At 45.3% G+C, this 24,431-nt stretch overlaps 1 protein-coding gene across 1 annotated transcript in view; it reads left to right on the top strand.

Moving 5' to 3' along the window:
* The window catches only part of LOC140481615 (uncharacterized), a 209,858-nt gene that overhangs the window by 148,425 nt on the left and 37,002 nt on the right, over positions 1–24,431 (top strand). The window contains exons 29-39 of the mRNA XM_072578092.1: positions 1,959–2,056; positions 5,978–6,128; positions 8,044–8,157; positions 9,249–9,416; positions 11,380–11,469; positions 13,456–13,608; positions 16,170–16,268; positions 18,253–18,342; positions 21,215–21,354; positions 23,153–23,279; positions 23,365–23,445. Coding sequence (XP_072434193.1) covers positions 1,959–2,056; positions 5,978–6,128; positions 8,044–8,157; positions 9,249–9,416; positions 11,380–11,469; positions 13,456–13,608; positions 16,170–16,268; positions 18,253–18,342; positions 21,215–21,354; positions 23,153–23,279; positions 23,365–23,445 — 1,311 coding nt within the window. The remainder of the gene's footprint in view (positions 1–1,958; positions 2,057–5,977; positions 6,129–8,043; positions 8,158–9,248; positions 9,417–11,379; positions 11,470–13,455; positions 13,609–16,169; positions 16,269–18,252; positions 18,343–21,214; positions 21,355–23,152; positions 23,280–23,364; positions 23,446–24,431) is intronic.

Here is a 24,431-nt window from a genome sequence, read left to right as displayed (position 1 = left end):
TGGGATGAGGGCAGTGCATACATGAGAACATCACCCCTGCAATGTTCCCCTCCGAGCCACTCACCATCCTGACTTGGTAACATCACCATTCCTTCCCTGTCACTGCGCACCAACCTGCAGCATGTTCAAAAAGACAGCTGATCATCACCCTCTTGAGGGGCAACTAGGGCCAGGCAATGTGTGCTGGCCAGCCAACAACACCCACATCCCTTGAGTGAATGAAAAAATAACTTTGCCAAAGCCACCCTCCAGCCTGAAGATTGTTTAAGCATAGCTGACCATTTGATCCATCCAGGATTTAGATTAGAGTGGTGCTGGAAAAGCGCAGCAGGTCAGGCAACATCCGAGGAGCAGGAAAATCAATGTTTCGGGCAAAAGCCCTTTATCAGGAATCAGGCGGGGAGCCTCGGAGGCGGAGAGATAAATGGGAGGGGGGGGTGGTGGGGCTGGGGAGAATGTAGCATAGAGTACAATAGGTGAATGGGTGTGGGGATGGAGGTGATAGGTCAGAGAGGAGGGTGGAGTGGATAGGTGGAAAGGAAGATAGGCAGGTAGGACAGGTCATGAGGGCGGTGCTGAGCTGGAAGGTTGGAGCTGGGGTGAGGTGGGGAAGGGGAAATGAGGAAACTGATGAAGTCCACATTGATGCCCTGGGGTTGAAGTGTTCCGAGGCGGAAGATGAGGCGTTCTTCCTCCAGGCGTCTGGTGGTGAGGGAGCGGCGGTGGACGAGGCCCAGGACCTCCATGTCCTCGGCAGAGTGGGAGGGGGAGTTGAAATGTTGGGCCACGGGGCGGTTTGGTTGATTGGTGCGGGTGTCCCGGAGATGTTCCCTAAAGCGCTCTGCTAGGAGGCGTCCAGTCTCCCCAATGTAGAGGAGACCACATCGGGAGCAATGGATACAATAAATGATATTAGTGGATGTGCAGGTAAAACTTTGGATGTGGAAGGCTCCTTTGGGGCCTTGGATGGAGGTGCGGGGGGTGGTGTGGGAGCAGGTTTTGCAATTCCAGCGGTGGCAGGGGAAAGTGCCAGAATGGGAGGGTGGGTTGTTGGGGGGCGTGGACCTGACCAGGTAGTCACGGAGGGAACGGTCTTTGCAGAAAGCGAAAATGGGTGGGGAGGGAAATATATCCCTGGTGGTGGGGTCCGTTTGGAGGTGGCGGAAATGTCGGTGGATGATTTGGTTTATGTGAAGGTTGGTAGGGTGGAAGGTGAGCACCAGGAGCGTTCTGTCCTTGTTACGGTTGGAGGGTTGGGGTCTGAGGGTGGAGGTGCGGGATGTAGACGAGATGTGTTGGAGGGCATCTTTAACCACGTGGGAAGGGAAATTGTGGTCTCTAAAGAAGGAAGCCATCTGGCGTGTTTTGTGGTGGAACTGGTCTTCCTGGGAGCAGATACGGCGGAGGCAGAGGAATTGGGAATACGGGATGGCATTTTTGCAGGAGGTAGGGTGGGAAGAGGTGTACTCCAGGTATCTGTTGGACTCAGTGGGTTTGTAAAAAATCCATCCAGCCTTAGTCAGAGTGTCCCCTCAATATAGCAAATATTCCTAATTATGTTTTAATCTTGTTCCCACATCCCTCCTTACACCTCTACCTTCATACCCATCTGTACTCCAGCTCAAATGTTGACATCATTCCTGCCTCAGCTACTAACTCTGGGAGAGAATTCCACACCTCAATGCTCTCACCACAAAAGAGCCCTTCACTTCCTTAAAAACCTCTGATGTCTAATCTTAGATCAATGGTTCCTCATTCATGAATCCCAAAACTGGGAACAGTCAACTTCTATTTACTCTGTTCCAATCTATGATCACTTCATGATCTTTTCTGTCACAAGGATCTGAATTCTTCACAATGTCTGCCACACTGCCTCCCTCTCAGAATACTGCGTCGATGGTTTGAAGGAGTTTGGGAAAGGTGGTCAGCCATTCACGTCCAACCTTTCCGTTTGACAGGCTCACCAGGAATTCAAGGACAACCAGGCCTTCCTGGTCTTTCAGGACGTCCAGGGAATGATGGCATTCCAGGCCAGCCAGGACCCCCAGGAGCAAAGGTCAGTGATGAAACCCTCGAATTGGATATTGAATGCTGTTTCTCAGAATTCTGTATTGGCTTTGTTCGATCATGGCATCATCATATCATAGAATTTCTACAGAGTATACGCCAACCTTCCAAACAGCATCCCCGCACCCCCCCCACCCCCTCCCAGATCCTACCCTATCCCTTAACCCTGCGTTTCCCATGGTCAGTCCACCTAGCCTGCACATCTGTGGGCAATTTACCATGGCCACTCCATCTGACCTGCACATCTTTGGACTGTGGGAGGAAACCAGAGTGCCTGGAGGAAACCTATACAGACACGGGGAGAATGTGCAAACTCCACACAGACAGTTGCCCAAGGGTGGAATCAAACCCGTGTCCCTGGCGCTGTGAGGCAGCAGGGCTAACCACTGAGTCACCTTGCTGCCCAATCTTTATTAATGACCTGAATTAGGGAATCCCAAGTTTACAGATGGCACTAAACTCTAATATGTAGATATTAGTGGGGAGGTGGCAATGGATTTCAAATCATCATCGACATTCTGCTGAAATGGGCAGGAACTTGTCAGATAAAGTTTAACACTGGGATCTTTGTCGTGATCATTTTTGTAGCAAGACTGGGGAAAGTCATTGTGAACTAAATGAGCCATGAATAAACTGGGGACAGGGACCAAGAGACCTAGGAAATCATGTATATCAATCCTTAATGGTAGAGTGCAATTTGAAAAGATGATAAAAAAACAGTATTCCTGACTATGAATAAAATACAAAAGCAGGGGTTATGCCAAACTGTTACAAACATTAAGTTCACCCCCAGCTCCTGAAAAGTAGCCAGTTCTGGCCATCAGACTTTAGAAAGATTGTCAAGATTTTTTTAGAGGGTGTAGAGGAGATTTACATGGATGGTATCAGGGGTAGGAAGATAAGGTCACCTGAACCTGTCACCTTCATACAGGGAGTAGAGATAAAGGAGGGAGTGCTCACAAATCCACCTAATGTTTCTGTGAACTCAATGGGGAATCATGATCCACAGTTAGGGAAGCACCCTTGTACCTGAAACACCCCCCTCTTAAACACTAACCATAGCAACATTATCACCGTGGCAAGGCAATGGGGAACTGGAAGACTCAGCTTTAGGGTGATAAGGAAAAGAACAAGAAGCAATGTGAGGAGAAATCTTTTACAGTGAGTTAATGTGACCTGGTTAAAAATCAAACACCAGTTCATAGTCTTCCAAATAAACTTTTCTTTTCCTACTGTATGGAAACAGGCCCTTCGGTCCAACAAGTCCACACCAGCCCTCCGACGAGTAACCCACCCACACCCATTCCCCTACCCTGTATTTACCCCTAACTAATGCACCTAACACTATGGGCAATTTAGCATGGCCAATTCACCTAACCTGCACATCTTTGGATTGTGGGAGGAAACCGGAGCAGACACAGGGAGAATGTGCAAACTCCACACAGTTAGCCAAGGCAGGAATTGAACCCGGGTCCCTGAGAGGCAGCAGTGCTAACCACTGAGCCACCGTGCCGCCTTGTTGGACCATAACTTGATGTTGTGTGATTTTTAACTTTCTGGATTAGAGTGGTGCTGGAAAAGCACAGCAGTTCAGGCAGCATCCAAGGAGCAGGAAAATCGACATTTCGGGCAATAGCCCTTCATCAGGAATAGAGGCAGAGTGCCTGCAGGGTGGAGAGATAAATGAGAGGAGGGTGGGGATGGGGAGAAAGTAGCATAGAGTACGAGAGGTGAATGTGGGTGGGGATGGAGGTAATAGGTCAGAGAGGAGGGTGGGGGAAGGTAGCAAAGAGTACAATGCGAGAATGGGGGTGGGGATGGAGGTGATAGGTCAGAGAGGAGGGTGGAGTGGATAGGTGGAAAGGAAGATAGGCAGATAGGCTGGTTTAAAGGTGGTCTGAAGTCCGTGTGGGATGAGTTGGTTACGGAGGCAGGCACTGAGGAAGCAAATGTGGCTGTGGTAGTGAGTCTGTTTCAGGACATCCTGCACCTCCACATCATTGTTGCGACCTGAATTGTGTTCTCTGAAGTGACCGGTGGAGGTAGACTCAATGGCAACTTCCAAAAGACAAACAGCTGACCCTGAGGATATCAGGTCTGCTATTTGAAGGGAGATTGGTCCTGTATTCACTCAAGTTTAGAAAGATCAGAGGGGATCTGATTGAGGCATAAAGTTCTGACAGGGATCTTCAGAACAAATGCAGGGAGGATGTTTCCCCTGGAGACTGGAACAAAGGATTCCAATCTCAGGATAATGGGTCGCCCTTTTAGGACTGAGATGAGGAAACATTTCTCCACCCAGAGAGTGGTCAATCTATGGAATTCGCCATCCAGGAGGGTTGTGAAAGCTGGGTCACTGAGGATATTCAACAAAAAGATTGATAAAGGGATACGGAGAGAAAGTGAGAACATGGTGTGAAGATAAAGGATGAGCTACTTTCATATTGAATGGTGGAGCGTACTTGAAGAACCTCTTAAATTTCCAATCTAACATTGATCTTGCCTTTTGTACATCTGCTTTGCAGCAGTCACGTTGTATTCCCCACTCTGTTCAATCACCCTGTGATCTTTGTGACCTTGTATGGTATGATCTGCTGTACTGCATGTAAAAAAAACTTTTCACTGTACCTTGGTGCATATGACAATGATAAATCAAATCAAATCCTGCACAAACCCAAAGATGCTGTAAATCAAAACCAGAAACAGAAGTTGCTGGAAAAGCTCAGCAGGTCTGGCAGCCTCTGTGAAGAGAAATCAGAGTTAATGTTGCAGGTCTGGTGACCCTTCCTCAGCACTGATGGTAGCTAGGAAAATTTCAATTTATATGCAGAAGATAGGGTGGGGGGGGAAGGGGTAAGGAGGAAATGATAGGTGGGGATAGAGCACATAGAGAACAGTTGGACAGACAAAGGAGTTAATTCCAATCTGGTTTGGAGGGTGAGTACCTGTTAATGGAGACTGTTAATGGCTTACAATAAGTAGTGTGTAATGGCAGACTATGTGATAACAAGCTGAAAATGTGTGGCTGGAAAAGCGCAGCAGGTCAGGCAGCATCCAAGGAGCAGGACAATCGACGTTTCAGGCATGAGCCCTTCTTCAGGAATTCAGGCCTCGTGATAACAAGGCCTAGTGTGTGGGGTAGGAGGCTAGGACATGGGGGTGGGGGTGGGGATTCAGGTTCTAAAATCATTGAACTCAATATTGAGTCCAAAGGACTGCAGGGTCCTCAAGTGGAAAATGAGGTGCTGTTCTTCCAGCTTGTGCTGAGCTTCACTGGAGCACTGCAGCAAACCTGAGACAGATGGTGGCCAGGGAACAGAGTCGGGTGTTCAAGTGGCAGGAAACTGGAAGCTCAGAATCATTTTTGCGGGCAGAATGTAGGTGTTTTGTGAAGCAGTCACTCAGTCTACGCTTCGTTTCCCCAGTGTAGAGGAGGCCATATTGTGAGCAGCGAATGCAGTAGACTGGATTGTAGGAAGGAGAAGGTGAGGACTGCAGATGCTGGAGATCAGAGTGGAGAGTGTGATGCTGGAAAAGCACAGCCAGTCAGGCAGCATCCAAGGAACAGGAGAATTGATGTTTCGGGCATAAGCCCTTCATCAGGAATCAAATCAAATCCTGTAAAAACTGAAAAAAACTGCGGATGCTGTAAATCAGAAACAAAAACAGAAGTTCAGCAGGTCTGGCAGTATCTGTGAAGAGAAATCAGAATTAATGTTTCAGGTCCGGAGACCCAATTATGGGAAGTGCAGGTAAATCAAATCCTGTACTTCATCGCTATGTTTCAATGTTGCACATGAAGTGGAAAGTGTTCAGAACAGTGGACAAAGGGTAGACTTGAAGGACCCACATGGGTTGCTAAGTTGTAAGATGCTATCGTTTTAACCACCCTCTTATTTGTTGAATTCAGGGCCAACCAGGAGTGGGACTGCCAGGCCCCCGAGGATTTCCAGGTGTCCCAGGGCTCGATGGAGTTCAAGGAGATAAAGGTGACCCAGGAATCCCTGGAATACCAGGAGAACCGGGAAACCCTGGATTACCTGGCCTCACAGGTGATAAAGGTGAGGAACAGGTCCGAGGAAAGGTGCATGAAGTGAATTTCAAATGTATCTGTAAAGTGAGAACTTGAAAGGCAATGAGAATTCTGTTCCTCAAGTTCTTTTCAAAAGCACTTCATGAATGACAAGGTAACTCCTTAAACTACAACTTGTGGTCAGTGCTGTAATGGAGGGAACTGTTAGTCTCAGTTAATTAGCTAGTTAATTAGTTGTTTAGATAACAATGTGCCAATAGAGGATGAGACCTCACCACCTGTATTTTATGTCTCTCTATGCTACACATTAAACACCAATCTCAATCAAGACGTCGCCACTGATTTCCCAATAACCACCACAGATGTGAGTGACACTATGGGTCATCAAATCTCATTCAAACTTTATAAAAGATAACAATTCTGCACTTTTAATGACACAGCTTTGGAACTCCCTCAAAAGCAGCTGGTCTGAGCATCGGCTGCTCACATTCGGGTGTTTTCACTTCCTTCCCTGTGTTAACACACCCACTGGTTTCAGGAGACTGCACTCCAGCACTTCATCCCAGGCCCAGCTCGAGCTTTTCACAACCATGGGACTTCACCAACCCAGCCTCGGCCCTGGGTTTGTTGGCTTGCCTTTAATCCGGCTCCGATGCCCATAGCAAAAACTGTTTGTGAGTCTCCTTCACCCCTGCTCACAGCTGCACTGAGCTATTAAAGGTTTCTTCCAAACCCCTACAGCTTCCACAAAGCTTTCTGAGCCCTAACTCTAAAACTAATAGTACCTCCGACTCCTGGACCTCCTCTGATTTCTGTTTGAACATAGCTATCCAACTGCTCTTAGCATCTCACCAATCCAAAATGTTACTGTTAATTGTGCCTTCACCGATGCCTCAAAATTCTGTCTGAGTTCTGATTGTACAGAGCCAACTCACCACTTCTGTAGCACTCTTCATCACGGGAGCCTCCTTCTGTTCTTCTCAATCTTCCAGCTCCAAATAAGTCTGAGGAGAAAGTGAGCCCTGCAGATGCTGGAGATCAGGGTCGAGAGTGCGGTGCTGGGAAAGCACAGCAGGTCAGGCAGCATCCAAGGAGCAGGAAAATTGATGTTTTGGACAAAAGCCCTTCCTCAGGAATGAGGAAGGGCTTTTGCCCAAAACATGGATTCTCGGGCTCCTCGGATGCTGCCTGACCTGCTGTGCTTTTCCAGCACCACACTCTCAACTCTAAATAGGTATGACCCTCACACAGCTCTTCAGTGACCCTTGAACTGCTTCAAGTGGCCTATTGACAACATTGCAAATGGCCCTTCCCCTATTGCCAGGCAAAATGAAACATAGCTCCATTAGTAAGTCCCACAATATTAGTTATCTCATGGAACGTTCTCTTCCCTGAATGTCATCAAGTGCTTGCCTGAAACCGAATGATCCAAATGTTCACACAGCCAATGAGGTGGTCAGAGTTTCTGTTGTTTTGATGGGTGATGTCGGGCATGGATAGGATAAATAGACAAGGTCTTTTCCCTGGGGTTGGGGAGTCCAGAACTAGAGGGCATAGGTTTAGGGTGAGAGGGGCAAGATATAAAAGAGACCGAAGGGGCAACCTTTTCACACAGAGGGTGGTACGTGTATGGAATGAGCTGCCAGAGGATGTGGTGAAGGCTGGTACAATTACATCACTTAATAGGCATCTGGATGGGTATATGAATAGGAAGGGTTTAGAGGGATGTGGGCCAAGTGCTGGCAAAATGGGACCAGATTGGGTTAGGATATCTGGTCGGCATGGACGGGTTGGATGAGGGATCTATTTTCGTGCTGTGCGCCTCTATGATTCTATGACTGGATGAGGAAAGTAGATTTTGATATTCACTGTCACCAGTTTGAGGATTAACCATGGAGCTTTAAATAGTCTGGATACCCATTTGTTCTGTTTTGTTCTTTCAGGCAGAACCGGTCCAATGGGACCACTGGGGCCTCCTGGACTTCCAGGCACAGCAGGAATTGGGCCACCAGGTCAGCAAGGCAAGCCAGGACCTCAGGGACCACCAGGCCTCCCAGGTACCTCCTAGCTGAAGGGAACATCATTGGTATGGAATGGTTCATGACTATAGGATGGCCCAAAGGACTTCATAGCCAATGCAATGCTTTCAAAATGCGGTCACTGTTGGAATGTAGGAAATGCAGCAGCAAGATCCCACAAACAGCAAATCTATAACAAACAGGTTGTTTGCTTTTAGTGATTGTTTTTAAAAGATAATAATTCATGGGATGTGGGCTGGATCAGCATTTGTTGTGCATCACTAATCGCCCTGGAAAGATGGCGGTGAGCTGCCTTCTTAAACAAGCAGCAGCCCTTGTTGTGTAGATGCATCCCGAACGCTGCTGGGAAGATAATTCCAGGATTTTGACCATCGCGGCAGTATATTTACAGTCAGGGTGATGGGTAGCCAGGAGGGGAACGTGCATGTGGTGGTATCACTGTATATCTCTATCCTTCACCTTCCCAGGTGGCAGAACTCACAGTTTTGAATGATGCTGTTAAAGGAGCCTTGCTGCAGTGTATTTTGTAAATTGTACTCAGGGCTGCCAGTGTACGTCAGTGCTGTAAGGAAAGATAGGTGAAAACGGTTGATGTGATAAAATCAAGCAGGCTGCTTTGGCCTTGATAGCTTTGAGCTTCTTGAGTGTTGTTGGAGCTGCACCCATCCAGGCAAGTGGGGAATATTCCATCATGCTCCTGTCTTGTGCCTTGTGGATGGTGGAAGGCTTTGGCGGGGGTCAGGGGTTAGTTACTCCCTGCAGTACTCCTAGCATCTGTCATGTTCTTGTAGCCACTCTGTGGATATGGTTGGGCTAGTTCAGTTTCTGGTCAATGGTAACCCCATGATGCAGATAGTGGCATTCAGCAAAGGTGATGATGCTACTGTATGTTGAGAATTATTAGTTCCTCTCTACTTGGCACTTGCGTAGTTCAAACATTAATTGCCATTTTTTTCAGCCCAAGTTCGGATGCAGAATGGAGACAGGCCATTCAGCCCATCTCATCCACACTGACCCTCCAGAGAGCATTCCACCTAGACCTGAATGCCACAAAATGTCGGTCACCAATTAAGTGTTTAAATATTTGACAATTCTTTTTTATAATGCAGGATTCCAGGGATTGCCAGGTACAAAGGGTGATCCTGGCTTTCCAGGTCTAGATATCCCAGGTCCACAGGGGGAGAAGGGGAATCAGGGAGTAAAAGGTCTTCCTGGACCTCCAGGTTTTTCAGGGCAAATTGGGCCCCCAGGAAAAGATGGCCCTCCAGGATTTCAAGGTAAGCTCGCAATTGCAGAACTATTACTGTGGTCAATCTTTCAAACCTGCTTATGGGAAGCTCTTAGCAAGGCCAATTTGAAATCATAGACAGAACCATTTAGTCCAATGTTCCTATGCTGGAACTTTAAAAGAATGATTTAATTCGCCCCAGTCACCCTGCTTCCGTACATTTCAAATATTTATCCAATTTCTCTTTGAAAGTTGTTGTTGAATTGACTTTCAGGTTGATATTTCAGATCACAACAACTCACTACTTGGACCAAAAGTTTCTTGATCTTCCATCCTGATTCTTTAAGCAATTTTCAAAACCTGTATCTACTGGTTAATTAGAAACAATTTCTCCCCATCCAGCTTATAAAACACTTTTACCTAAGGTGGTGCCATCAGAGATGACATTGTAAAACTTTTCACTGTCCTCCTGTACTTCCGTACACATGACAATAAAGGATATTCCATTCTATTCTGTGAAATCACCTCTCAACCTCATTGCTCCATGGAAAACAATTCCCACTTCTCCAGCCTTTCCAAGGAATTGGCTCCATTCTTATCGTAGGCTCCATTCCCCACCCCTCTCCAAGTTTTTGACATCCTTTTAAACATATGGTGGCCAGAATTGGATAGAATACTTCATTTGAAGTGTAACTAGTATTTTATAAAGATTTTAGCATAACTTCCTTGTTTTTTATACCCTATGCCATTATTTATAAATTCTATGCTTTTTGACAGCCATCTCAACCTGTTCTGTGTATGTAAATTGTGGGTCGCTGTTCCTGCAGCCTATTTTATACCATTTAGTTCATGCTGCCTCTCTTTTTCCTTCCTTCCAAACTTACCAATTCTGATCAAAGCTCCAGTGGAGTTATTTACCAACAGCTCGCCACTAACAGCTATTGAGTTCTGATCATTATGAGATGGAAGAACTCCCTAAAGACAATCGCAGGAATCAAAACAAACCAATCCCTTCTCTTTGAGACCATTCAAGTTGGATATTTGCAGTAATTTATCATTACTTATAATGGATAGGAAGAGTTATAGAAACAGGGTAAATTTAACAAGACTGCCACCTACCCGAGGAGTGTAAAGAAGCAAAGTGAAACATTGCAAGACTTATTTGTAATGTGCTGAATTCTCAGTTACAGAGTCATAGAGATGTACATCATGGAAACAGACCAACCCATCCATGCTGACCAGATATCCCAACCCAATCTAGTCCCACCTGCCAGCACCCAGCCCACATCCCTCCAAACCCTTCCTATTCATATACCCATCCAAATGCCTCTTAAATGTTGCAATTGTACCAGCCTCCACCACATCCTCTGGCAGCTCATTCCATACACGTACCACCCTTTGCGTGACAAAGTTGCCCCTTACGTCTCTTTTATATCTTTGCCCTCTCAACCTAAACCTATGCCCTCTAGTTCTGGACTCCCAGACCCCAGGGAAAAGATTTTGTCGATTTATCCTATCCATGCCCCTCACAATTTTGCAGTTTCACAATGTTGCGTGTGTTTCACATGTAGTGTGAGTCTGAGATGATTCTGAAACAACGCAGTCTCAATCGATACCAATCCGGACTCAGACTGGACTCTGTTCCCAGATCGGGGAGAAAGTGGACTGTAGATGCTGGAGATCAGAGTCAAAAAGTGTGGTGCTGGAAAAGCACAGCAGGTCAGGTAACATCTGAGGCGCAGAAGAGTAAACGTATTGAGCATAAGCTCTTCGTCAGAACACTCAGGGCTTATGCTCGAAACATCGACACTTCTGCTCCTCAGATGCTGCCTGACTGGCTGCGCTTTTTCAGCACCACACGTTTTGATTCTGTTCCCACATCGGTGCAAAATTAGACTGTTTTATACTAATACTTAAGTCTTCACCCAGCTACTGTGTGCCTGTTGACCATCAGTGTTGGATTTCATTCTGATTCCAAGTTCTCAAATTCTTACCAAATTCTGTCATTATAGGTCCCAAAGGAGAAATGGGGGTCATGGGTACACCTGGAAGCCAAGGTTTATCGGGATCTCCCGGGAATGTGGGACTTACTGGTCTGAAAGGTCAGTGTATGCATTTTATTCCAAATTTGTTTTGATTGATATCATGACAGCTGGAAGTATTTTACATCTGGTGATATTTTGGGAGTTTGCATTTGGTGATGTGTGGTTGTGTTACTGGAAACACTTGATGATTCGACATAAAAGAAAGAGTTGGCATTTAAATAGCATCTATTGGACATCGCAGAAACTTTGTGGAGATGGCAAGGGAGAGGAACGTTATTGTAATATTTTCTGTAACATTAATAGACACACAAGTTTTTGAAAACAAAATTGACATGTGACAAATCTCCTGCAGACTGGTGCATCCAACTTTTACTCTCTCTTCTCCCTTTGGTAAAGCTGCATTGAATACTCCGTGTCACCATATTGTACGATACCATCTCAGCCTCATTTAACATGCCCTCCTGCATTCTCAGCTCCTTGTTTTGCTCCATGTGTGTCCACCCTTGCCGTATCCCTGTTTCATTCCTAAACGTTCATTCTCGGGATATGGGTGCTCTTGGACAGACCAGCATTTATTGTCTATCATCTTTCATTGAACTTGACAGTGAAATACCTTCTCGAAACCCTTCAGTCCACAGGGGGCACCCACAGTGCTTCACCCAATGACAGTGAAGAGATGACTATGTCTTTCCAAATTCGGACAGTGTGTGTGACTCAGTGTCCTCATGCTGCCCCGGATGAATGTCACAAAGAATCTTTTGAACAGTGAAGTCAGCCAAATGTTCTTTTTGTCCATGTCTATTTCCATGCTCTGAAATATATAGTGTCAAATGAAGTGGCCATGTTTAATCATGGATTGAGCTCCATGTGATGGACTCAGATTAGAATAGAAGGTGATCATTAGGTTTCACTAAGTGAATGTCGAAGGAATATAAATCAGATTTAATTTTCACTGTTGGATGACGCTGACCGGGAGGGCAGCTTTTGGTGTGAGGTTTTGGTATGAGTCAGATTTGCCTCCTGTGCAATTTGGCTAACCTGTTTGCTAAGGCTCCATTCTTGTGACTGGCCTTGTTAATGAGATACTCATGACTCACGAGCAGCAGGGCCAGGAGGAAGTGCAAAACTCAGAATAGAAACAAAAGAATCTGGTCAACATCCCTGTCTCAGGCTTGCTGCAGTGCTCCAGTGCAGCTCAGCGTGAGATGGAAGAATAGCACCTCATTTTCCACTTTGCTGCAACCTTCTGGACTGAATATCAATTCAACAATTTTAAGGCTTGAAACACCATTTCCCAACTCCTGACCCCCAAATCCCACTCACCAGGCTCTGTTACCACACAACCCATTGTTAACCACTAATTATCCATTCTCCCAAGATGATCATTGCCCACTACTTTATATTAGATTAGATTCCCTACAGTGTGGAAACAGGCCCTTCGGCCCAACCAGTCCACACCGACCCTCTGAAGAGTAACCCACCCGGATCCATTTCCCTCTGACTAATGCGCCTGACACTATGGGCAATTTAGCATGGCCAATTCACCTGCCCTGCGCATCTTTGGATTGTGGGAGGAAACTGGAGCACCAGGAGGAAACCCACGCAACATGGGAAAAATGTGCAAACTCCACACAGACAGGAATCTGAGGCTGGAATCGAACCTGGGACCCTGGTGCTGTGAGGCAGCAGTGCTAACCACTGAGCCACCGTGTCACCCCAGTTTGTCCAACTGTTCCTCTCTCTCTTTGGGCTTTTATCTCCACTTACCATTTACTCCTAATACCCCATCTTCAAAATAAAAACCAATTCTTTCCTAGCAACCTGAGGAAGGGTCACAGAACCTCAAATGTGAAAAATAGTTTCTCCCCAGAGATGCTACCAGACCTGCTGAGCTTTTCCAGCAATTTCTGTTTTTGTTTTGTGAGCAAATAAATCTCTTGTGTTTTTCATGACTTTGATGCACTTCTTAACGCCGAGGCAAAAAGATTCGAGCGAGCTTTCCTAATTTGAAGAGTGTGTGTCTCACCACGTTTTTCTCACCAGGTGACCGCGGCTTGCCTGGTTTCCCGGGTCCCCCTGGGTCAGGCGGTGAGAAGGGGACAAAAGGAGAAGTTGGTCTTGTGGGAAAGCCTGGAATCATAGATAAAAGTGAGATGGAGAAAATGAAAGGACAGAAGGGAGATACGGGAGATCCAGGTCAATGCATTCATCTTTGATATTTCATAACAACAACGTATTCTGCACACGTGCTGTGCTCTTGTGTATCTGCTTGTGTGTACATGTCTGTGGTGGTGTGTGTCATATATCTCTGTATAGAAGTACGTGTGAATGTGTGTGGGATCTTTTGAAAAGAAGATATTCATTGGAGGCAACTCAGAAAAGGCTCACAGGGATAATCCCTGGTATGGAGGGATTGCCTTATGACCAAGGATTAAACAGGTTGAGACTCTACTTATTGGAACTTAAAAGAATGTGAGGTGATCTCATTGAAAAATATAGAATTCTTCAGGAACTTGACCAGGTAAATGCCGAGATGATGTTTCGCTTCATGAGAAAATCTACAACCAAAGGGCATAGTCTCAGAATAAAGACTGAGATGTGGAGGAATTTCATCTCTTAGAGGGGTGTGAGTCTTTGGAACTCCTTGCCGCATAGAGCTTGATTAGATTAGATTACTTACAGTGTGGAAACAGGCCCTTTGGGCCAACAAGTCCACACCGCCCCGCCGAAGCGTAACCCACCCATACCCCTACATCTACATCTACCCCTAACCTAACACTACGGGCAATTTAGCATGGCCAATTCACCTGACCTGCACATCTTTGGACTGTGGGAGGAAACCGGAGCACCCGGAGGAAACCCACGCAGACACGGGGAGAACGTGCAAACTCCACACAGTCAGTCGCCTGAGGCGGGAATTGAACCCGGGTCTCTGGTGCTGTGAGGCAGCAGTGCTAACCACTGTGCCACCGTGCCGCCCTAGAATCCTTGTGTATACTTCAGGCTGAGACAGATAGATTCTTGATCAGTTGGGGAATCAAGGGTGACAGGTAAAAGACAGGACAGTGGCCATGAGGAATATCTGGTCAGCCATGATCCTATTGAGTGGTGGAGCAGGCTCGAGGGACTGGAATGTTCTACTCGTGTTCCTATTTCTCATTGTCTTAACTCTATAAACCTATATATAAGTGCAAATTCTCTGTCTGCTTCCAGTTACCATAACTCTTAATTTGTGACTACCTTTTTGACGTTAATTTTTATGCAAGCTGAAATTAATTTTTGTTGGTAATGCAAAACAAGTGAAAATGAACCAGGCTGTCCATTCTCCAGCCACCCACAGGCTTTCTGATGAATCAATCCGTTAGGGAATCCTGCCATGAAATGTTGAAGATTTGATGGAATCCACTGCAGATCACCAAGACTGTGGGGTCCAGTTACTTGCCAACAAGGAGCCTGGGGAATCGGGTAGGCCTGGGTTGGCACTGCCCCTTCATCTGTTCAGGCCTTGAAGCCTCCAATAATGTGCAGGATGCTAGGGCAGATTAGCAAGCCTCCAGCTATGGGACTTCTTACCTCACCATTTACTGGCTAGAGCCTGCAAGGTCAGTTGGCTAGGAGAACGTGAGGACTGCAGATGCTGGAGATCAGAACCAAGAATGTGGTGATGATGAAAGGCTTATGCCCAAAACGTTGATTCTCCTGCTTTTCGGATGCTGCCTGACCTGCTGTGCTTTTCCAGCACTACACTCTCGACTCTGATCTCCAGCATCTGCCGTCCTCACTTTCTCCTCGTGCTTGAAAGGTCGATTCTCCTGCTCCTCGGATGCTGCCTGACCTGCTGTGCTTTTCCAGCACCACATTGTCGAATGTGAGTTGGCTGTTCCCCTGGGAAGTTATGGAAGTTGTCTTTCCACTTAATCCCCAAGGGTGAAGTGCGGGAAGGTGAAACACCTGAATATCAAGTAGTCATTCAGCAGCTTGGTTCCATTTTGTTTTGGCAATCGGAACTGTGGCCAAATTTGTTGTAAGAACATAAGAAATTGTTTCAAGAGTAGGTCATTCAGCCGCCCCACCCCTCATAATGATAGATCAAGGAAGATGAGAGGAGACTGTAGTGGATCATGAATGCAGACATAATCTGGTTGAGCAGGATAGTCCTTTTCTGAGATATACATAAATAAAAAGAAGGTTAAATTGGAGTTAAACAAGATTCAGCTTGAGTATTGCATCCAATTCTGGGCTCCACCCTTTCAGAGTAATATGAAGGTGAACAGAGTGCTGAAAAGATTCACAACAATAGTTCCAGGAATGAAGAATTTCAGCAAGGGGGATAGATGGGAGAAGCTGGAACTTCTCTACTTGAAGAAGAGAAGGCTGAGTGGAGATCTGATTGAAGCAATCAAAAGCTTGACAGAGTGAATCAGAAGAAAGTGTTTTCCATCATGTAAGAATCGAGGACAAGACGGCATAAAGTAATTGGGAGAGAAGCTAAAATAGCACAAGGAAAGTCCTTTACAGACCTCGAGTGGTTAGGATCTGGAGTGAACTGTCTGAGAGTATGGTGCATACAAATTCAATCAAGGCATTCCAAAATGAAGTAGGCAATTACTTGAAAAATAATTAAGACAATGCAGGCTGCTTGAAAGATCTTTACCGATGAGTCCCCCTCAACATAACACACAAGTATCATCTGTACACACAGTAAAAACACATTTACTCGTTCTTACGAAATCATCTTTTTAAACATCTCTCTGCAGGTAGGTCAGGCTTTCCGGGAGAAAAGGGCTATCAAGGTATCCCGGGTGACCCAGGGGTGCCAGGAAAAGATGGACAACCTGGATTACCAGGACAACCAGGTAAGGGATAAATCAGACGGTTGGCAACAATGGATGGCACAAAAATAAATAGATTCTGGGAAAAAATAGCCAAAACTACTTTTTGAAATTCCTTGCTTCCTGCTTCTCTCTCAACGAGACATCAGAAATCTCAATGTCGTTTGCTGTCCTTCAGAGTTTGTCATTGATGTTTTGAATGAATAGTATCGGCTAAATTGTTATAAGTTTGGAAGGGACAGAGCTGAGTAGAACCATTTCTACAAGTCTTTCACAGCCTCAAAATGCTTCAGGGTCAATAAAATACTTCAAAGATATAGCCGCTGTTGTACTAGAGGAAATTCCATAGACAATTTCTGCATAGCAGGATCCAACGAAGAGCAATGCAATCGTGGCTGGATCATCTGTTTTAATAAGGTGGGCCGAGGGATAAATATTGATCAGGAAATCAGGGAGAATCTTGTGGAATATTTTACAACCCTTTGCAAGGAGAGGCTACTTGCAAATTTAACATCACATTTGTCGGAAATGAAGTAAATATGTAAATTGAACCACTGGTTGTCGGGTCCTGCCTGGCAAGACCTTCAAAAAGCAAAGTCCCCTCTGCAATACCTCAGTGCCAATAGGTATGTATAGATTAAAGACGGCAAGGCAGAGCCATGAAAAGCCCTGCCTCCATTGGAAAGTTAGTGAGAAATGGCCTCCCAATTTAAAACATTTTGAGCTAACCCCACGGTTAACAAAGTGGTGGTGTTCATATGTAGAGTCATTTACAGGGCTGATTATGAGTGTTTATGGGGTGGTTAAAGGATGTTTCTGGAGTTGCTTACAGAACATTTCTTTGTTCTCAATGTGAAGTGTCGTTCTTCATCATCAGGTGATCACTGGTATATGACGCCTTGATTCTGTGGCATTAACCTTAACTCACCGACCCGTGAATGATCCACATGCCCCTTTATCAAAACCACTTCATACCTGCTGGAAATGTCCAGTGACATAACATGTCTTAAATGTTGACAGCACGTTATTCCAGTCAGTTGAAAAAGCAACAAAAGTGAAGAAGCTCCTCACTTCATTTTGTTACGAAGCAGATCAGAGCACCCCCTCACCTCCCCACCAAAATATTTTAAGAAAGCAGCCGAGACCCTAACTTTTTTTCACTTTAAAGACAAGTGTAAATTGCTGTGTTTCAGGTATGATGTGACAGGATGTTAAGCAAAACACAATTTACTTAAACACTGCAGTTAAAATGCAGCCAAAGAAAGAGGAATTTAGAATAACTTAACTCGACTGGAAAACTTAACAGAATAATAGATATGGTACCATTACTAATTAACTGTTCCAATATACTAATATCCCCTAAGCACACCCCTCACATGCAGTTCTCCCATCAAGAGCAATTTCAGAGAGAGTAGCAGCCAGGAGACATTCACTGAAGTTTCCAACTCTGTTGAGATGCCAATAGCTTCTGGTGTGACTGAGGAAACCAAAACCCAGAAATCTGATCTGTGAGAGCTGGCCACATCCAGTCAGGCTGCATTTACAAAAAATTCAAATCCTCCCAAGCTGTTTACATCACCCCAGAATGCTCATCACCTCTGCCTTCCAGCCTCTCTTCAAAACGAAAGGACAAAATAGCCTTTAAAGCCACAGCATTATCACTGTTGCTTGTTCTTTGCAGTTTACTTGATCTCATTCAGGGCTGAACAAGAGACCTCACATCTTCCTTACTGATATGGGAAAGACTCATTTACAGGGTTTCTGCTCTAGCCTCGTCTGTGTGGACATTTGGCTGTTGACCCTCAACCATGACTTTGATAATCTGCTTCCTTTAGAGGACGAGCCTACCCAGATTCAAACCTGAACATGAGCTTGATGCTACAGGACTGCTGTATTAACCCTGTCTCAGTAACAGCTCAAAGCGAGCAGAGGGTAAACATGAGAGAGACTGTGGGGTTAATTAATGAAATAATAAAACTAACGATAGCAATGTCACTCCTTCCTCTAGGGCCAGCGGGAGATCCAGGAAGAACGGGAGAACCAGGATTGACGGGCACTCTGGGAGAAAAAGGATCAATTGGGGAAATGGGCTTGCCAGGTAACCTCGCTAAAGAGTGGAAACTCTCCAAAGACTGGAGCAAGCGTCTTAACCTTCCAGTGATTTTGTGTCGATTGGTCAGCCTTCCCAAAGACAAGGCTGGCATTCCTACAGCCCTTTTCACAACCTCAGCACATCACTGAGCACTTTGCACCCTATGAAATATTTTTGTCACGCGGGTAACATGGCAGTCAATTTGTGCATAGAAATACCCCACACACAGCGACATGAACAGATACTGAGATTGCAGGGTAATGTCCTGACTAGGAGGACTCAAAAAGAGTGACGTTTTCGAAAAGGGTGGCAATTGGTTGGCAGGCAACTCTGATTGGTTAAACCTTTGCCGTGGATAGTGCACCAGGGAAACCACAGACGCCAGGCTTTTGTTTAATTCAACGAAGGCACAATGACAAAAACTTGTCCCTCTTTTCTACAGAATGCAGGACCCTGCACATGAACTTATGTAGCTTACAGCAAGTGTAAATGAGCCACATTGCAGACCTAACTGAGCATTTTAAACTGGCTGTGTGTGTGTCATTTTTATCACATTTGGTACAGATCCACACCACACCTTTGCTGAACCCCTCCCACCTGTACCTGTGTCTAAGGACAAAGCCTGGACCTTGGGCAGGTACAGTACCAGCAGAAGCCAGCGTTGTTGCCAGCTAATGACGAGCTGCCAGCCTGTGGCTGACAATTCACAGAGACTCTTATGGATGCTGGTGCTCTGCAGGCCGATGAATGCTGAAAAGCGGGGTGACCTGGGGCTCTCAATATATCTCTCAAGGTGATGGGCAAGATCCCTATCACCAGTATTACATACCACCCACATCCGATGAATCGATCTGAGTTCCTTGGGGTAGTAAACAAGCCGGACTCAGTGGCACGGTGGCTCAGTGGTTAGCACTGTTGCCTCACAGTGCCAGGGACCCAGGTTCAATTCCAGCTTCAGGCAGCTGTCTGTGTGGTGTTTTCACATTCTCCCCATGCCTGTGTGCTCAATGAAGGAAAAAATATATATATAAAACCAGGGAATTTACAATCTCCTCAGTTCAGGGGCTGACTCTGAGCTGGCTGGCCACAGTCAGTGTGTTGCGCATGGTACTTTGGTTTCCTCCCACAGTCCAAAGATGTGCAGGTTAGGTGAATTGGCCATGCTAAATTACCCATAGTGTTCAGGGATGTGTGGGTTAGGTGCATTAATCAGGGGTAAAAGTAGAGGAATGGGTCAGGGTGGGATACTCTTCAGAGGTTCAGTGTGGACGTGTTGAGCTGAAGGGCCTGTTTCCACAAAGCAGGGATTCTATGACTCATAAGATTGAACCAGTGGATCTAAAATACTTGGATTTTTAAAAGAACATTCAGTGAAGTACCATGCTACAGATGATTACACTGAGTGAGGACTGCTGACATTAGCAAGATTGGAGATTGGTTAATAAGCAGGAGACAAGGAGTGTGGATAAGCAGATCAGTTGTGGATTTGGCAGGCTGTAACTGTAAGGATTGGAGCTTGATTTTCAGCCATGTATAATCTGCATTATTGAGTTGCATGCAGCGAGTGTAATGTAGCTAATTGGGCTTATGACACAACGCTAAGTATAAAGTAAACTGTATATGAAGAAAGTTTTATGCACTCGATGAAGAAAAATATGTATATATAACCAGGGAATTTACAATCTCCTCAGTTCAGGGGCTGACTCTGAGCTGGCTGGCCACAGTCAGTATATTCCACACATGTAAATAAAGGGTAACTTGGTGACAGGGGAAAAAAACAAAGCTGTGAGGAAGCCACAAAGAAGCCATGAAAGGATCTGGATGGGTTAAGTGAGTGTAAAAGAATGTGGCAGATGGGGTATAATGTGGAAAAATGTGAGGTTATCACTATTCATAGGGATTAGACACTGAGCAAGGTTGGTGACAGAGACTCGGACACCCTTATATGTGAATCAGAGAAGGTTAATTTGCAAGTACAGCAATTAATCAGAGAGATAAATAAGCTTTTACTAGAATAGCTGCCAGTATAAGAGAAAGTAAGTTGGATTCAAATTATACAGGGTTTTGTTATGACCACATGAAACTTTATGTAGAGTTTTGATCCTTACCATCCATAGGAGGAGAGCTTCACTGGACTGATTCCTGTGACTTGAAAATTTTTCTGCCAAACAGCTGGTACAATAGACTCAAATTCTTGAAATATAGGAAAATAATAAATGATACTATTGACACATGTAAAATTCTTGAAGGAATTCACAGATCAGAAACTGTTTCACCTGGTTGGAGAGTCTAGAACACGTGATTGCAGTCTTAGGATAAAGGGACAGCCATGTAGGATTGAGCTGAGAAGGAACATCTTCATTCAAAGGGTTGTGAACCTTCCGAATTCTCTACCCTGGGAGGACAGTGAAGGCTGAGTCATTGACTATGTTCAAACCAGAGCTCAATTTCACACACACTGAGGGATAGAGGAAAATAGAGAGAGGGCTATGCTCAGCTGTGATCTTATTGAATGACAGAACTGGCTCAAGGGGCTAAATGGCCTACTCCTGCTCTTATTAGTTCTGTTTTTGTGGTCTCATTGTTCTATTCTCTGATATCCTTCCCCTAAAGGTTCTGACTTGGCCTTTAACCCTGCCAGCACACTTGGGTGAGATATTGTGTCAGGAATTGAATCCTTGAGACTGATCTTGAGGGACCACCCGATGTCATTAGTGCAATTCCACTGCACTTCAATGAAGCCATTGGGAGAATCCTTCTGAGGACGAAGGATATTAATCATGAGAAGAATGTTTCAGCAACCATTGAACTTTTGGGTTGGAATGAACTGTTGAGCCTACAAGGACAAATTCACTAAACTTCGCGTTTCATTTCTCAGGTCCCGTTGGGCCTCCCGGTACCCCAGGTGAACCTGGACAGACGGGCATGCCTGGTTATACTGGGCGGCCAGGTGAGAAAGGTGAGAAGGGCAGCGCAGGACTACCAGGAATTGGAGTTCCAGGTGATCCAGGGCCAAAGGTAACCAGATGAGCTGTTGCCATAGTGACATGCAACCCCACCGTGCCCCCGCCCCCTCCGCAACTCCTTTTGTAGTTATGAGAGCTCCTTTCTGTCTGCTGCTCTGGTTTGACCCTCAGTAAGCTGCGTGGGGATCGAGGGGAATCACACTGGTGAGTTACTGTGAGATTGTGAGGAGTTGCTCCAGGCCTTGAGATACATTTTGGTTCCCCCCTGCTAACATCGAAAACAAAAGTCAGTGGGGGCCATCTTGCCTCAGGAGCCAAGGGTGACATGGAGCCAATCAGAGCACTCCCCTGTCACATTCCTAAAAATCAATCTTAAGTCAAAGGTCACAGAATTGCAGCATTATGCAGCAGAAAACATGACCATTCAACCCACTGGACTTGTTCTGGCTGTTTCAAAGAACCATCAATTAATTTCACTCCCCTGTCCTTTCCCACAAAGCCCTGCAAATGATTCCTTCTTATGTATTTGTTGAATTGAAGATTGTTATTCAATCTGATTTAATTGCTGTTCCAGGTAGCGCACTCTGGATTACACCAACTCCTTTGCCAATGATCTAAAACCAATGTTTCTCTGGTTATCAGCATTCCCATTCGTGACAATTGGTTCTCCTTATTGACTCTATCATACCCTCTGATTTTGAACACTCAATTAAATTTCCTTTCTCTGCTGTAAGGTGACTACATAAATGGTTTAGATGCGAGCATAAGAGGTACACTTAGTAAGTTTGCAGATGACACCAAAATTGGAGGTGTAGTGGACAGCGAAGAGGGTTACTTCAGATTACAACAGGATCTTGACCAGATGGGCCAATGGGCTGAGAAGTGGCAGATGGAGTTTAATTCACATAAATGCGTGGTGCTGCATTTTTGGAAAGCAACTGTTAGCAGGACTTATACACTTAATAGTAAGGTCCTAGGGAGTGTTGCTGAACAAAGAGACCTTGGAGTGCAGGTTCATAGCTCCTTGAAAGTAGAGTCGCAGGTCTCTAGGATAGTGAAGAAGGCGTTTGGTATGCTTTCCTTTATTTGTCGGTGTATTGAGTACAGGAGTTGGGAGGTCATGTTGCGGCGAAACAGGATATTGGTTAGGCCACTGTTGGAATATTGCGTGCAATTCTGGTCTCCTTCCTATCAGAAAGATGTTGTTAAGCTTGAAAGGGTTCAGAAAAGATTTACAAGGATGTTACCAGATTTGGAGGACTTGAGCTATAGGGAGAGGCTGAACAGGCTGGGACTGTTTTCTCTGGAGCATCGGAGGCTGAGGGGGTGACCTTATGGAGGTTTACAAAATTGTGAAGGGCATGGATAGGGTAAATAGACAAAGTCTTTTCCCTGGGGTGGGGGAGTCCAGAACTAGAGAGCATAGGTTTAGGGTGAGAGGGGAAAGATATAAAAGAGACCTAAGGGGCAACTTTTTCACGCAGAGGGTGGTACGTGTATGGAATGAGCTGCCAGAGGATGTGGTGGAGGCTGGTACAATTGCACCATTTAAGAGGCATTTGGATGGGTATATGAATAGGAAGGGTTTGGCGGGATTTGGGCCTGGTAATGGCAGATGGGACTAGATTGGGTTGGGATATCTGGTCAGCATGGACGGGTTGGACCGAAGGGTCTGTTTCTACGCTGTACATCTCTATGACTCTATTTCCATCATCTCCAACCTCCAACTGATAACCCTCGATCTTGTGCTATGATTGATTGGAAAGTTGAAAAACATGGTGCTCCTCATATCAAATGGTAATAATGGTGTGTACCGATCAGATTTGATTGTGTGTGTGTTGATAATTTAGGGAGATCCAGGTCGAACAGGCTTCCCAGGTGATCCTGGCCTGAAGGGTGAGTCTGGTTTTCCGGGTTTGCCGGGAACGCTGGGTCCGACGGGACAGAAGGGAGATCCAGGTGCTCCAGGACTTCCAGGTAGGGCGCTGAGTTTCTCTCTGACCTGTTTCAGTTTTCTGAATGAACAGGAGCAACTGATTCCATTTCTATGGTCATTCTCCAGGTAACCCAGGGCTCCCAGGAAACAAAGGTAGCTTTGGCCTCCCAGGTGAACCAGGTTTCTCAGGAAGTCCAGGACTGCCAGGTACTACTAAGTAGCAATTCCTCCTAAATTATTCATTTTGCATTTTTTGTAAATATTCACTGATTTATAACATATATGCAGGTATTCCGACCTTCCCACTGTGATGTTTATTCTACACATGAGCAGTATCCTAAGCTCAATTTCACATTTGATTCCTTTTTCTTTTGTTTATTCGTTGGGATATGAGCATCATTAGCAGGGCAGGTATTTATTACCCTTCCCTAGTTACCCTTGAAAATATCATAGTAAGCTGCCTTCTTGAAGCTTTGTATTCTATGTGGTGTAGGTGTACCCACAATGCCAATAGACAATGCCCATTTATCTTGAAGTGCATTCAAATCGCCAACCTGAATCCTGTGTGCATTTGAAAGTGTCCAGTGGTTCTGCTTTTCTGACATTATAATGTTAGCAATCCTATCCTACATGTTGACTTGTGTCTTATAGATATCGGCTTTAAGGAGTCAAGAGGCAAATTGCATGCTGCAGAATTCCCATCCTCTGATCTGCTCAAGATTTCTATCACCTGTCCCTTTATCCCTCTTTCCCTCAACTATCTATTAAAATTTCCCAGTTGAAGCCAAGGTTGACACCGTTTCTTTTTTAATCCCTATTGAATTCCATCGCCATCTTTTGTGAGAAAGGTTTTCCAGCTGCATGTCCTTACACCTGTATCCCCTCAGTTCAGACTCCTTCCCTGCTCCAAATTTTAAGCACTACTACATTCTCTTCCAACCTCTTCCATCTGGCAGAAAATGCAAAAGCTTGAACACATGTACCAACAGGATCAAGGACAGTTTCTTCCCCTCTGTCATTAGACTTCTAAATGGACCTCTCAAATTTCAAATCTAGTGTTGATCTTGCTTTTTGTGCACCTTCTTTGCAGCTGTAACTTTGTACCCCTCGCTCTGTTCTATCACCCTATGATCTTTGTATGTTGTCTGCCTGTCCTGCATGCAAAACAAAACCGTTCACTGTACAAGTGACAA

This window comes from Chiloscyllium punctatum, chromosome 9 (assembly GCF_047496795.1).
Source record: "Chiloscyllium punctatum isolate Juve2018m chromosome 9, sChiPun1.3, whole genome shotgun sequence".
NCBI lineage: Eukaryota > Metazoa > Chordata > Chondrichthyes > Orectolobiformes > Hemiscylliidae > Chiloscyllium > Chiloscyllium punctatum.
This window is presented reverse-complemented; position numbering and strand designations above follow the sequence as displayed.